At 44.5% G+C, this 15,193-nt stretch overlaps 1 protein-coding gene across 1 annotated transcript in view; it reads right to left on the bottom strand.

The window, feature by feature from the left end:
* Positions 1–3,132: 3,132 nt before the first annotated feature.
* cry-dash (cryptochrome DASH) overlaps positions 3,133–15,193 on the bottom strand; it is a 32,837-nt gene continuing 20,776 nt past the window's right edge. Inside the window, exons 6-13 of the mRNA XM_024404442.2 lie at positions 13,874–13,947; positions 13,251–13,340; positions 12,683–12,762; positions 12,541–12,600; positions 12,184–12,341; positions 8,634–8,753; positions 4,787–4,963; positions 3,133–3,994 (exon numbers count right to left, since the gene is read on the bottom strand). Of these exons, the coding sequence (XP_024260210.1) occupies positions 3,887–3,994; positions 4,787–4,963; positions 8,634–8,753; positions 12,184–12,341; positions 12,541–12,600; positions 12,683–12,762; positions 13,251–13,340; positions 13,874–13,947 (867 nt within the window). The 3' untranslated portion in view covers positions 3,133–3,886. The remainder of the gene's footprint in view (positions 3,995–4,786; positions 4,964–8,633; positions 8,754–12,183; positions 12,342–12,540; positions 12,601–12,682; positions 12,763–13,250; positions 13,341–13,873; positions 13,948–15,193) is intronic.

Genomic DNA, 15,193 nt, shown 5'->3' on the forward strand with positions numbered 1-15,193 from the left:
AGCTTCAGCGTCTCGGGTGGCGCAGTGGTTAAGGGCGCTGTACTGCAGCGCCAGCTGGCTCTGTCTCTGCCCAGGCTCTGTCGTAACCTGCCGCGACCGGGAGATCCGTGAAACTAATTAATCATGTAACTGTAATAACTAGGAAGTCGGGGCACCAAGGAAAATATTCAATTACATAATTATCATTTCCTAAAATAACTTTTCAGATATTTTTATATCTGATCCATAGTCTTCTCATTAATGGATTATTTACTTTACCTCACGTTAGTCTAATTCCAAACGTCGTAAATTGTTGGTTATCTGTACGAACCCAGTCTTCACTATGAGTCATCCATACATCAATTGTCTTAAATCATTTATTTATTACTAACTAAGTAATTCACAGAAATGCATAAACAAACAAACAAAGTCAATATGGTTACAAGAAATGATAAGGGAATGTGCCCTAGTGGGCTAAACCGGCATCGCGGCTTGGTGGACAAAACAGGGAGTGGAGGTCAGCTGAGAAGTCACTACAGAGTTGATCATTATAACAATTGAAATGCTAATCCTTTGCACATGAATGCTCAATCATTTGGGAACAATTGCAATCAATATATATAATTTACGCTCAGTGTGTCATCTTGATCGCTGGTGAAAAGTTTATTTATTTTGCAGAATTGTCCGTCTCTCTCCCTCTCGCTCTCTGTTGTGGTTAGAGTGTGTTGTTCAGAGTGACATTCATTAATTCGAATGGATGTTTTGGCGGTTGTCGTTCTTCGCGTTCAATGATACCGAATTCCTAGCTGCAGACTAGTAATTAATATCAAAGACTTGTTCTTATTCTGTCGGTATCGATAGTCTAAGAGTTTAACCACGTGGTATGGTTAAAATATTCAGCAATGGTCTACAACCTTTGTCCCCTCGTAATGGAGGAGAACATGGTCTGGTTGACAATTTCTCAAAGTTGGGGTTTTATTCAGGAGTTGCAGAAAAGGGCCTGTCCCAGGATGCCCAACCCTAACTGGGCTCAGGGGCGGCCCTCTGATTTAATTAAACTCAAAAGGGAATTGGAGTTTCCTTCATTAAACAGTCCAAAATCACATTGTAAAATTGTGTAAACAGTATCATACTCACTCATTCATCTTATACAACAATTAGATGTAAACCTCATGGATGTTGTGTTGTAGATATGTGGCAGTGGAGTATGGGCCTGAGGGCACACAGTGTGTTATGAATTCTGTAAGGAACGTATTGTAATGTTTTAAAAATGGTATAACTGCCTTCATTTTGCTGGATCCCAGGAAGAGTAGCTGCTGCCTTGTCAGGAACTAATGGGGATCCATAATAAACCCCAGGAAGAGTAGCTGCTGCCTTGGTAAGAACTAATGGGGATCAGTAATAAACCCCAGGAAGAGTAGCTGCTGCCTTGGCAGGAACTAATGGGGATCCATAATAAACCCCAGGAAGAGTAGCTGCTGCCTTGTTAGGAACTAATGGGGATCCATAATAAACCCCAGGAAGAGTAGCTGCTGCCTTGACAGGAACTAATGGGGATCCATAATAAACCCCAGGAAGAGTAGCTGCTGCCTTGGTAAGAACTAATGGGGATCAATAATAAACCCCAGGAAGAGTAGCTGCTGCCTAGACAGGAACTAATGGGGATCCATAATAAACCCCAGGAAGAGTAGCTGCTGCCTTGGTAAGAACTAATGGGGATCAATAATAAACCCCAGGAAGAGTAGCTGCTGCCTTGACAGGAACTAATGGGGATCCATAATAAACCCCAGGAAGAGTAGCTGATGCCTTGGCAGGAACTAATGGGGATCCATAATAAACCCCAGGAAGAGTAGCTGATGCCTTGGCAGGAACTAATGGGGATCAGTAATAAACCCCAGGAAGAGTAGCTGCTGCCTTGGCAGGAACTAATGGGGATCCATAATAAACCCCAGGAAGAGTAGCTGCTGCCTTGTTAGGAACTAATGGGGATCCATAATAAACCCCAGGAAGAGTAGCTGCTGCCTTGACAGGAACTAATGGGGATCCATAATAAACCCCAGGAAGAGTAGCTGCTGCCTTGTTAGGAACTAATGGGGATCCATAATAAACCCCAGGAAGAGTAGCTGATGCCTTGGCAGGAACTAATGGGGATCCATAATAAACCCCAGGAAGAGTAGCTGATGCCTTGGCAGGAACTAATGGGGATCAGTAATAAACCCCAGGAAGAGTAGCTGCTGCCTTGGCAGGAACTAATGGGGATCCAGAATAAATCCCAGGAAGAGTAGCTGCTGCCTTGGTAAGAACTAATGGGGATCAATAATAAACCCCAGGAAGAGTAGCTGCTGCCTTGGCAGGAACTAATGGGGATCCAGAATAAATCCCAGGAAGAGTAGCTGCTGCCTTGGTAAGAACTAATGGGGATCAATAATAAACCCCAGGAAGAGTAGCTGCTGCCTAGACAGGAACTAATGGGGATCCATAATAAACCCCAGGAAGAGTAGCTGCTGCCTTGGTAAGAACTAATGGGGATCAATAATAAACCCCAGGAAGAGTAGCTGCTGCCTTGACAGGAACTAATGGGGATCCATAATAAACCCCAGGAAGAGTAGCTGATGCCTTGGCAGGAACTAATGGGGATCCATAATAAACCCCAGGAAGAGTAGCTGATGCCTTGGCAGGAACTAATGGGGATCAATAATAAACCCCAGGAAGAGTAGCTGATGCCTTGACAGGAACTAATGGCGATCCATTATAAACCCCAGGAAGAGTAGCTGCTGCCTTGTCAGGAACTAATGGGGATCCATAATAAACCCCAGGAAGAGTAGCTGCTACCTTGACAGGAACTAATGTGGATCAATAATAAACCCCAGGAAGAGTAGCTGCTGCCTTGTCAGGAACTAATGTAGATCAATAATAAACCCCAGGAAGAGTAGCTGCTGCCTTGTCAGGAACTAATGTAGATCAATAATAAACCCCAGGAAGAGTAGCTGCTGCCTTGTCAGGAACTAATGTGGATCAATAATAAACCCCAGGAAGAGTAGCTGCTGCCTTGTCAGGAACTAATGGGGATCCATAATAAACCCCAGGAAGAGTAGCTGCTGCCTTGTCAGGAACTAATGTGGATCCATAATAAATACAAATAGGAAACATTACAACCAGCATCAACATGTTTATTATGAACTATTATAAAGATATGGCTGCTTTTTTAGAGAGTAAAAAACAACCAATATAGGTACTACCTCAATGGTTCTGTGATGTAACAAGTCAATAGAAATTGATAAAACATATGAAACATAAAAACAGTGGCAATATAAAACAGAAACAAAAGAGTTGTCTGTATCACCCCACCCACACAGCAGTACCTTCTCAAAACCATATGTCACACAACCATCCACCCGTATAAAGCGGGGATGGGTCAAACCATCCACCCGTATAAAGCGGGGATGGGTCAAACCATCCACCCGTATAAAGCGGGGATGGGTCAAACCATCCACCCGTATAAAGCGGGGATGGGTCAAACCATCCACCCGTATAAAGCGGGGATGGGTCAAACCATCCACCCGTATAAAGCGGGGATGGGTCAAACCATCCACCCGTATAAAGCGGGGATGGGTCAAACCATCCACCCGTATAAAAGCGGGGATGGGTCAAACCATGCACCCGTATAAAGCGGGGATGGGTCAAACCATCCACCCGTATAAAGCGGGGATGGGTCAAACCATCCACCCGTATAAAGCGGGGATGGGTCAAACCATCCACCCGTATAAAGCGGGGATGGGTCAAACCAACCACCCGTATAAAAGCGGGGATGGGTCAAACCATGCACCCATATAAAGCGGGGATGGGTCAAACCATTTCCTGGCGGAAGCCCAACAGTTCTTTCAGTCTTTTCAGTCAGTCTGCTCCATCAGAAGTTCTTGCTCTTGGAGAAGTAGAAGTCTATTCCTCTGTCCTTGTGTTGTTTAGGGGTGTGGGATGGACCAGTCTTTCCTCTGGCCGAGGGCCCAGCACCAGTCTGCAGAAGACTTTACATTTAGAACCAAAACCTTGAAATTGATGTGTCACGAGAGAATAGTCTTGAAGTACCTTTTTTATAAAGACAGGTTCACATAACAAATGTCTCAGGAGACAACGACTGTGAAGTGACATTTTTGGGACAGTTTGTTAGCACAAAAACAAATTAATTAATCAATTAAATTCTTAAATTATTCTTATGACTATTTGGGTCCTTTGAATATTATATAGAGGGCATTCGGAAAGTATTCAGACCCCTAGACTTTTTCCACATTTTGTTACATTACAGCCTTATTCTCAAATGTATTAAATTAATTGTTTTCCTCATCAAGCTACACACAATACCCCATGATTACAAAGTAAAAACATTTTGCCAATTTACTAAAAACAAAAATTGGGAAGAAAAAAAAAGATTTAAAAAAAAGTAAGGCTCTCCCATCTCCACAGAGGAAGTCTGGAGCTCTGTCAGAGAGACCATCGTGTTCTTGGTCACCTCCCTGACCAAGGCCCTTCTCACCCGATTGTACATTAATCATAACTGGTAGAGCCATTATAGAAACGTAGATCTACATACACCACTAAATATCTGATCATAACCGGTAGAGCCATTCTAGAAATGTAGATCTACATACACCACTAAATATTTGATCATAACCGGTAGAGCCATTCTAGAAACGTAGATCTACATACACCACTAAATATCTGATCATAACCGGTAGAGCCATTCTAGAAACGTAGATCTACATACACCACTTCCTTTTTCTATGAAATTCACATCTTTAACAACACCCACCGGCTTCTTGTTGGTGTGGCGACTCCATTCTGGCGCCATGACAATGGGGGAAGGGTATGTGTCGTTGAGGGACACCCGTGCGTGAGACAGGGAGGCGGAGCTAAGGGTCCATGGTGCGTGGACCTCCCCCCCTCTGATCCCCTTGAGCTCTGGGATCCAGTGTCTAACATAGTCCCCCTGAAGAGGAGAGACAATCACTAGTTATTACAAACCTAGTGTCTAACATAGTGTCCTTGAAGAGGAGATACAATCACTAGTTATTACAAACCTAGTGTTTAACATAGTGTCCTTGAAGAGGAGAGTGTGAGGGCATTTTGAAGTTAAATCTTATTAATGCTTGTGAACTGAAATATCTTCTTTAAGCCAAGGCATTGGTCTTGAGATTGTTAAAGAAACTAACGCATATACAAATAGAACAGTGTGTGTGTGTATTAATAAGAGGCCTGTTCTAACTGTTCTGTGTTTGTAGCAGGACCCCATGATTTTTTTATTTGACCTTTATTTGACTAGGCAAGTCAGTTAAGAACAAATTCTTATTTTCAATGACGGCCTAGGAACAGTGGGTTAACTGCCTTGTTCAGGGGCAGAACGACAGACTTGTACCTTGTCAGCTCGGGGAATTGAACTTGCAACCTTTAGTCCAACGCGCTAACCACTAGGCTACCCTGCCGCCCCGGTCGCTTACCCAAGAGCTGACAGAAACTAACCGGTTCCTCTTCACTTAACTGGAGACAGTGTTATATTCTGCACACCAGTGATAGAGCTGTTATGTTTGGAGCCTGTTTCTGGGTGAAAGGTTCATGTTTTGTGTGTGTAGAACATACAGTTGAAGTCAGAGGTTAACCTACACCTAAATACATTTAAACTCAGGTTTCACAATTTCTGACATTTAATCCAAGTAAAAATTCCCCGTCTTAGGTCAGGAAGGATCACCACTATATTTTAAGAATGTGAAATGTCAGAATAAAAGTTGAGATAATTATTTATTTCAGCTTTTATTTCTTTCATCACATTCCCAGTGGGTCAGAAGGTTACATACACTCAATTAGTATTTGGTAGCATTGCCTTTAAATTTTTTAACTTGGGTCAAAAGTTTCAGGTAGCATTCCACAAGCTTCCTACAATAAGTTGGGTGAATTTTGGCCAGAGCTGGTGTAACTATGTCAAGTTTGTAGGCCTCCTTGCTCACACAAGCTTTTTCAGTTCTGCCCACACATTTTCTATAGGACTAAGGTCAGGGCTTTGTGATGGCCACTCCAATACCTTGACTTTGTTGTCCTTAAGCAAATTTGCCACAACAATGGAAGTATGCTTGGGGTCATTGTTCATTTGGAAGACCCATTTGCGACCAAGCTTTAACTTCCTGATTGATGTCTTGGGATATTGCTTCAATATATCCACATAATTTTCCTCCGTCATGATGCCATCTATTTTGTGAAGTGCACCAGTCCCTCCTGCAGCAAAGCAACCCCACAACATGATGCTGCCACCCCCGTGCTTCACGGTTGGGATGGTGTTCTTCAGCTTGCAAGCCTCCCCCTTTTTCCTCCAAACATAACGATGGTCATTATGGCCAAACAGTTCTATTTTTGTTTCATCAGACCAGAGGACATTTCCCCAAAAAGTACAATATTTGTCCCCATGTGCAGTTGCAAACCATAATCTGGCTATTTGATGGCGGTTTTGGAGCAGTGGCTTCTTCCTTGCTGAGCGGCCTTTCAGGTTATGTCGATATAGGACTCGTTTTACTGTGGATATACAATGGGGCAAAAAAGTCTTTAGTCAGCCACCAATTGTGCAAGTTCTCCCACTTAAAAATATGAGAGAGGCCTGTAATTTTCATCATAGGTACACTTCAACTATGACAGACAAAATGAAAAAAAAAATCCAGAAAATCACATTGTAGGACTTATAATGAATTTATTTGCAAATTATGGTGGAAAATAAGTATTTGGTCAATAACAAAAGTTTCTCAATACTTTGTTATATACCCCCGGGCAACGACAGAGATCAAATGTTTTCTGTAAGTCTTCACAAGGTTTTCACACACTGTTGCTGGTATTTTGGCCCATTCCTCCATGCAGATCTCCTCTAGAGCAGTGATGTTTTGGGGCTGTTGCTGGGCAACACGGACTTTTAACTCCCTCCAAAGATTTTCTATGGGGTTGAGATCTGGAGACTGGCTAGGCCACTCCAGGACCTTGAAATGCTTCTTACAAAGCCACTCCTTCGTTGCCCGGGCGGTGTTTTTTGGGATCATTGTCATGCTGAAAGGCATTGTTCACCAAACTGTTCCTGGGTGTTTGGGAGAAGTTGCTCTCGGGGATGTGTTGGTACCATTATTTATTCATGGCTGTGTTCTTAGGCAAAATTGTGAGTGAGCCCACTCCCTTGGCTGAGAAGCAACCCACACATGAATGGTCTCAGGATGCTTTACTGTTGGCATGACACAGGACTGATGGTAGCGCTCACCTTGTCTTCTCCGGACAAACTTTTTTCCGGATGCCCCAAACAATCGGAAAGGGGATTCATCAGAGAAAATGACTATACCCCAGTCCTCAGCAGTCCAATCCCTGTACATTTTACAGAATGTCAGTCTGTCCCTGATGTTTTTCCTGGAGAGAAGTGGCTTCTTTGCTGCCCTTCTTGACACCAGGCCATCCTCCAAAAGTCTTCGCCTCACTGTGCGTGCAGATGCACTCACGCCTGCCTGCTGCCATTCCTGAGCAAGCTCTGTACTGGTGGTGCCCCGATCCCGCAGCTGAATCAACTTTAGGAGACGGTCCTACTTGCTGGACTTTCTTGGGCGCCCTGAAGTCTTCTTCAGAACAATTGAACCGCTCTCCTTGAAGTTCTTGATGATCCGATAAATGGTTGATTTAGGTGCAATCTTACTGGCAGCAAAATCCTTGCATGTTGTCGCCCTTTTTGTGCAAAGCAATGATGACGGCACATGTTTCCTTGCAGGTAAACATGATTGCCAGAGGAAGAACAATGATTCCAAGCACCACCCTCCTTTTGAAGCTTCCAGTCTGTTATTCGAACTCAATCAGCATGACAGAGTGCTCCCCAGCCTTGTCCTCGTCAACACTCACACCTGTGTTAACGAGAGAATCACTGACATGATGTCAGCTGGTCCTTTTGTGGCAGGGCTGAAATGCAGTGGAAATGTTTTTGGGGGATTGCCATCATACAAACTGAGGCAGCAGACTTCGTGAAAATTAATATTTCATCATTCAAGACTTTTGGCCACGACTGTACATCATTTGGGCCGACAGTGAAAGGTGCTTGCTTGCCCATTTTGGGGGAACCGTTGAGCTACTGTTAGAGGAAGTATGTCTCGAGTGACTTCCTGTCACCTTGGCACCTATTGTCCTCACTCAGTTGTGACAGACTGAGACAACCCTTTCATTATAGTCTGTACCCCGTAACACAGTTTCGTCTCTCCTCCTGTACACACACGTGCATAAGATCATGTGTTTGCATAAGATAGCTAGAGTATATAAGGCTTACGTACTCTTTGTACAGGAGGCTCTCACTTCATTTCACCTGCGTGGGTGGTGCGCCCTCCTCCTTATTATAATACCTTGATTGATTATTGAGTATGCCTCTCCTCATTATTAGTTTAAGGTAGAATTTCCACCACAAGAGACAATCGCTTATTACAAACCAGTGTCTAACATTGTCTCCTATCCTCTTCAAGGGGACAATCACTAGTTATTACAAACAGTTTCTCAAAGTTGCCATAGCAGAAACTTTCTGGGTAATTGTATGGTATATTGCTATAGCATCCTCCTCCCTTTATGTGTTAACCCCAACAGTGTTTATTGGTCAGACTGAAACATACGTTGTTGTCGTAGTCGAGTCCTTGTTTGATCATGTTGAACTTCCTGTTTTCTCTCGGGTCATTTCCTATCCCCGCGCTGTATAGCCAGTTACCATAGTTACTGCTCACGTCATGGTCCACCTGGAAGTAGAGAGATGGAACTGATTGGTCAGACCTCCGGTTACTGTCCACTACTGGTCTCCTCTATCACAGGCTGGGTCTAGTTCCCACCACCTTGGATACATACATCTGTCCTATCACAGGCTGGGTCTAGTTCCCACCACCTTGGATACATCTGTCCTATCACAGGCTGGGTCTAGTTCCCACCACCTTGGATACATCTGTCCTATCACAGGCTGGGTCTAGTTCCCACCACCTTGGATACATCTGTCCTATCACAGGCTGGGTCTAGTTCCCACCACCTTGGATACATCTGTCCTATCACAGGCTGGGTCTAGTTCCCACCACCTTGGACACACCTGTCCTATCACAGGCTGGGTCTAGTTCCCACCACCTTGGATACATCACAGGCTGGGTCTGTCCTATCACAGGCTGGGTCTAGTTCCCACCACCTTGGATACATACATCTGTCCTATCACAGGCTGGGTCTAGTTCCCACCACCTTGGATACATCTGTCCTATCACAGGCTGGGTCTAGTTCCCACCACCTTGGATACATCTGTCCTATCACAGGCTGGGTCTAGTTCCCACCACCTTGGATACATCTGTACTATCCTTTCAGATCTAAGTGCAGAGGGAGGCTAGGGGTCAAAGGTAGGGGCTAGGGGTTGATTTAGTCTTGGGCACCAGCAAGTAGTGGAACCACTCGACCCCCATCCTCCAGTCTAGTCCCAGGTCCCAACCCTAACACTAACCCTGGCCAGGAGCCTCACCAAAAGGTAGTGGAACCACTCGACCCCCATCCTCCAGTCTAGTCCCAGGTCCTAACCCAGGTCCCAACACTAACATTAACCCTGGCCAGGAGCCTCACCAAAAGGTAGTGGAACCACTCGGCCCCCATCCTCCAGTCTAGTCCCAGGTCCTAACCCAGGTCCTAACCCTAACACTAACCCTGACCAGGAGCCTCACCAAAAGGTAGTGGAACCACTCAACCCCCATCCTCCAGACTGCTTCCATCACATGGACTGGGATATGATTCGTATTGCGTCAGATAACAATATTGACGAATACGCTGATTCGGTGTGCGAGTTCATTAGAACGTGCGTTGAAGATGTCGTTCCCATAGCAACGATTAAAACATTCCCTAACCAGAAACCGTGGAATGATGGCAGCATTCGTGTGAAACTGAAAGCACGAACCACTGCTTTTAATCAGGGCAAGGTGACTGGTAACATGACCGAACACAAACAGTGCAGCTATTCCCTCCGCAAGGCTATCAAACAAGCTAAGCGTCAGTACAGAGACAAAGTAGAATCTCAAGTCAACGGCTCAGACACAAGAGGAATGTGGCAGGGTCTACAGTCAATCACGGACTACAGGAAGAAACCCAGCCCAGTCACGGACCAGGATGTCTTGCTCCCAGGCAGACTAAATAACTTTTTTGCCCGCTTTGAGGACAATACAGTGCCACTGACACGGCCTGCAACGAAAACATGCAGACTCTCCTTCACTGCAGCCGAGGTGAGTAAGACATTTAAACGTGTTAACCCTCGCAAGGCTGCAGGCCCAGACGGCATCCCCAGCCGCGCCCTCAGAGCATGCGCAGACCAGCTGGCCGGTGTGTTTACGGACATATTCAATCAATCCCTATACCAGTCTGCTGTTCCCACATGCTTCAAGAGGGCCACCATTGTTCCTGTTCCCAAGAAAGCTAAGGTAACTGAGCTAAACGACTACCGCCCGTAGCACTCACTTCCGTCATCATGAAGTGCTTTGAGAGACTAGTCAAGGACCATATCACCTCCACCCTACCTGACACCCTAGACCCACTCCAATTTGCTTACCGCCCAAATAGGTCCACAGACGATGCAATCTCAACCACACTGCACACTGCCCTAACCCATCTGGACAAGAGGAATACCTATGTGAGAATGCTGTTCATCGACTACAGCTCGGCATTCAACACCATAGTACCCTCCAAGCTCGTCATCAAGCTCGAGACCCTGGGTCTCAACCCCGCCCTGTGCAACTGGGTACTGGACTTCCTGACGGGCCGCCCCCAGGTGGTGAGGGTAGGCAACAACATCTCCACCCCGCTGATCCTCAACACTGGGGCCCCACAAGGGTGCGTTCTGAGCCCTCTCCTGTACTCCCTGTTCACCCACGACTGCGTGGCCACGCACGCCTCCAACTCAATCATCAAGTTTGCGGACGACACAACAGTGGTAGGCTTGATTACCAACAACGACGAGACGGCCTACAGGGAGGGCCCTCGGAGTGTGGTGTCAGGAAAATAACCTCACACTCAACGTCAACAAAACTAAGGAGATGATTGTGGACTTCAGGAAACAGCAGAGGGAACACCCCCCTATCCACATCGATGGAACAGTAGTGGAGAGGGTAGCAAGTTTTAAGTTCCTCGGCATACACATCACAGACAAACTGAATTGGTCCACTCACAGACAGCATCGTGAAGAAGGCGCAGCAGCGCCTCTTCAACCTCAGGAGGCTGAAGAACTTCGGCTTGTCACCAAAAGCACTCACAAATTTCTACAGATGCACAATCGAGAGCATCCTGGCGGGCTGTATCACCGCCTGGTACGTCAACTGCTCCGCCCACAACCGTAAGGCTCTCCAGAGGGTAGTGAGGTCTGCACAACGCATCACCGGGGGCAAACTACCTGCCCTCCAGGACACCTACACCACCCGATGTTACAGGAAGGCCATAAAGATCATCAAGGACATCAACCACCCGAGCCACTGCCTGTTCACCCCGCTATCATCCAGAAGGCGAGGTCAGTACAGGTGCATCAAAGTTGGGACCGAGAGACTGAACAACAGCTTCTATCTCAAGGCCATCAGACTGTTAAACAGCAACCACTAACATTGAGTGGCTGCTGCCAACACACCGACACTGACACTGACTCAACTCCAGCCACTTTAATAATGGGAATTGATGGGAAATGATGTAAATATATCACTAGCCACTTTAAACAATGCTACCTTATATAATGTTACTTACCCTACATTATTCATCTCATATGCATACGTATATACTGTACTCTATATCATCGACTGCATCCTTATGTAATACATGTACCACTAGCCACTTTAACTATGCCACTTTGTTTACATACTCATCTCATATGTATATACTGTACTCGATACCATCTACTGTATCTTGCCTATGCTGCTCTGTACCATCACTCATTCATATATCCTTATGTACATATTCTTTATCCCCTTACACTGTGTATAAGACAGTAGTTTTGGAATTGTTAGTTAGATTACTTGTTGGTTATTACTGCATTGTCGGAACTAGAAGCACAAGCATTTCGCTACACTCGCATTAACATCTACTAACCATGTGTATGTGACAAATAAAATTTGATTTGATTTAGTCCCAGGTCCTAACCCAGGTCCTAACACTAACCCTGGCCAGGAGCCTCACCAAAAGGTAGTGGAACCACTCGGCCCCCATCCTCCAGTCTAGTCCCAGGTCCTTGGTGAGGAAGCTGGCTACGTTTTGGCGACCCCTGTTAGACATGAACCCCGTCAGCGCCAGCTCTCGCATGTTGGCATCAACGAACGGCACCCCGGTACGACCCTCTAGAACAACGAGAAAGAGGAGTTACAACAACTCAGTAGTATGAGAGATGATAGTTTGAACATTGTTACGGTATATTTACCACAGTGCATCCCACAGACGTTCAGTTCCCTATACTTGCCTTATACAGCTCTGTGTAGTCACCTCGTAGATCAGAGTGGTATTGTAAAGACTATAGATTTGTAATGATTTCTCCCTAACCTTTCCATGCATTGAACAGATTCATGTCCTTCTTCCAAGGGATGGATTTGTCCTGAAGGCCTGATGAAAACACATAACCACCATGAGATAATGTGCAATAAGCTTCAGATGACAACATATACAACTGGCTTTCCAACTTTACCTTTGATGTCAAACAGTCTGTCTCCGTATTTGGCTCCTACAAACTTGAAATAGTCTCTCCAGAGCAGCTCAAATACTACCCTGTTGGAAGACATGTACCGCCAGTCTTGCTTAATAAAACCCCATCACTTCTTCTATTCAATTCACAGTCTATTCAGTTACCAGAACTAAGTACACTAAAAGGTGCATCTCCTACCCAGCCACCCTGGCTCGTCACAGCTATAGTACAAGTTAAACATTTGGTTTTTCTTTATTGTTACTATTTTCTACATTGTAGAATAGTGAAGACATCAAAACTATTAAATAACACATACGGAATCATATAGTAAGAAAAAAAAAAGTGTAATAAAAATATAATTTTACATTTTAGATTCTTCAAAGTAGCCATCCTTTGCCTTGATGACAGCTCTACTATGTAGAAAATAGTAGAAATAAAAACCCTGGAATGAGTAGGTGTTCTAAAACATTTGACTGGTATTGTGCATAACAGGAGGTAAACATGGATTTAGTGACTGATCTCATCATGTTTCTGAAAACAACAGGATATGAGATAGCAGGAAGGAACTCACCAGTATGTGCTCTGATTGGCTGTTCGTTCACTCTCATACTTCTTGATCTGTTGGTAGATATACCTGGGGGAGATACAGCCTATAGCCAACCTGTAGAATACAGTTATAGATACAGTCTATAGTTTTTTGCCAGCGTTGAAGACATCCATATCGGTCTGCAAATACATTTTATAGTGAGTACATACATTTTCATACTGGTCCCCTGTGGGAATTGAACCCACAACCCTGGTGTTGCAAGCACCAATATTCCCCAAAAAATGTTGTTGTTTTCCATGTTATTTGATCAAGAAGAATATTTAGTTTGATGTGGATGTTTTGTGTCTTTGCCCATAGCTATGGACCATTTGATGTAAATGTTTGATTACATTAGAATGACAATCGCAGGGCAACAACTCTCACAATTCCAACGATTGAATCTTACAAGCTACTGTTTTTAATCATACAACTAAGTTTTTGCTAAAGTGAAAACGCTGAAAAACATTGTTGCCTGCGCTACAGACATCTATATCGGTTTGCTAATACTAGTAAAGGCTCAGTGAACTACTTTGACTTTATTCTGATTGTTCAGGGGGTGCTGCAGTACCCTCAACACCCGTACTTCCCGTGCCTATGCTGGTACTTACCATGGGGAACATTTTGTGGAATAGTCTAGTCCTATCAGGCCGTTACGAGTCTCCTTGTAGGTAGCCACAGCATCCTGCATGAGACACATACCAGCTGTATCACAATATCCTACACAACAAACACATACAGTACCAGTCAAAAGTTTGGACACCAACTCATTCGAGGGTTTCTTTATTTTAGTATTTTCTACATTGTAGAATAATAGTGAAGACATCAGAACTATGAAATAACACACATGGAATCATGTAGTAAACAAAAAAGTGTTAAACAAATCAAAATATATTTTATATTCTTCAAAGTAGCCACCCTTTGCCTTAAGGACAGCTTTGCAAACTCTTGACATTCTCTCAACCAGCTTCATGAGGAATGCTTTTCCAAACAGTCTTGAAGGAGTTCCCACATATGCTGAGCACATGTTGGCTGCTTTTCAGTCACTCTGCGGTCCAACTCCATCTCAAACATCTCAAATTGGGTTGAGGTCAGGTGATTGTGGAGGCCAGGTCATCTGATGCAGCACTCCATCATTCTCCTTCCTAGTCAAATAGCCCTAACACAGCCTGGAAGTGTGTTGGGTCATTGTTCAGTTGAAAACAAATGATAGACCCACTAAGCGCAAACCAGATGGGATGGCATATCGCTGCAGAATGCTGTGGCAGCCATGCTGGTTAAGTGTGCCTTGAAATCTAAATAAATCACTGACAGTGTCACCAGCAAAGCACCATCACACCTCCTACTCCATGCTTCACAGTGGGAACCACACATGCGGAGATCATCCGTTCACCAACTCTGCGTCTCACAAAGACAAGGAGGTTGGAACCAAAAAATATCAAATTTGGACTCATCAGACCAAAGGACAGATTTCCACCAGTCCAATGTCCATTGCTCGTGTTTCTTGGCCCAAGCAAGTCTCTTCTTATTATTGGTGTCCTTTAGTAGTGGTTTCTTTGCAGCAATTCAACCATGAAGGCATGATTAGGGTTAGGCATGCAGTCTCCTCCGAACAGTTGATGTTGAGATGTGTCTGTTACTTGAACTCTGATGCATTTATTTGGGTTGCAATTTCTGGTAACCCTAATGAACTTGTCCTCTGCAGCAGAGATAACTCTGGGTCCTCCATTCCTGTGGCGGGCCTCATGAGAGACAGTTTCATTATAGTGCTTGATGGTTTTTGGGACTGCACTTGAAGAAACTTTCATAGTTCTTGACATTTTCGGATTAAGACATGAAGGTGAGTCAAAGTAATGATGGTCTGTCATTTCTCTTTGCTTATTTGAGCTGTTTGTGCTATAATATGGATTTGGTCTTTTTCCAAAAAGGGC

Source organism: Oncorhynchus tshawytscha, linkage group LG16 (genome assembly GCF_018296145.1).
Source record: "Oncorhynchus tshawytscha isolate Ot180627B linkage group LG16, Otsh_v2.0, whole genome shotgun sequence".
In the NCBI taxonomy this organism is placed as follows: domain Eukaryota; kingdom Metazoa; phylum Chordata; class Actinopteri; order Salmoniformes; family Salmonidae; genus Oncorhynchus; species Oncorhynchus tshawytscha.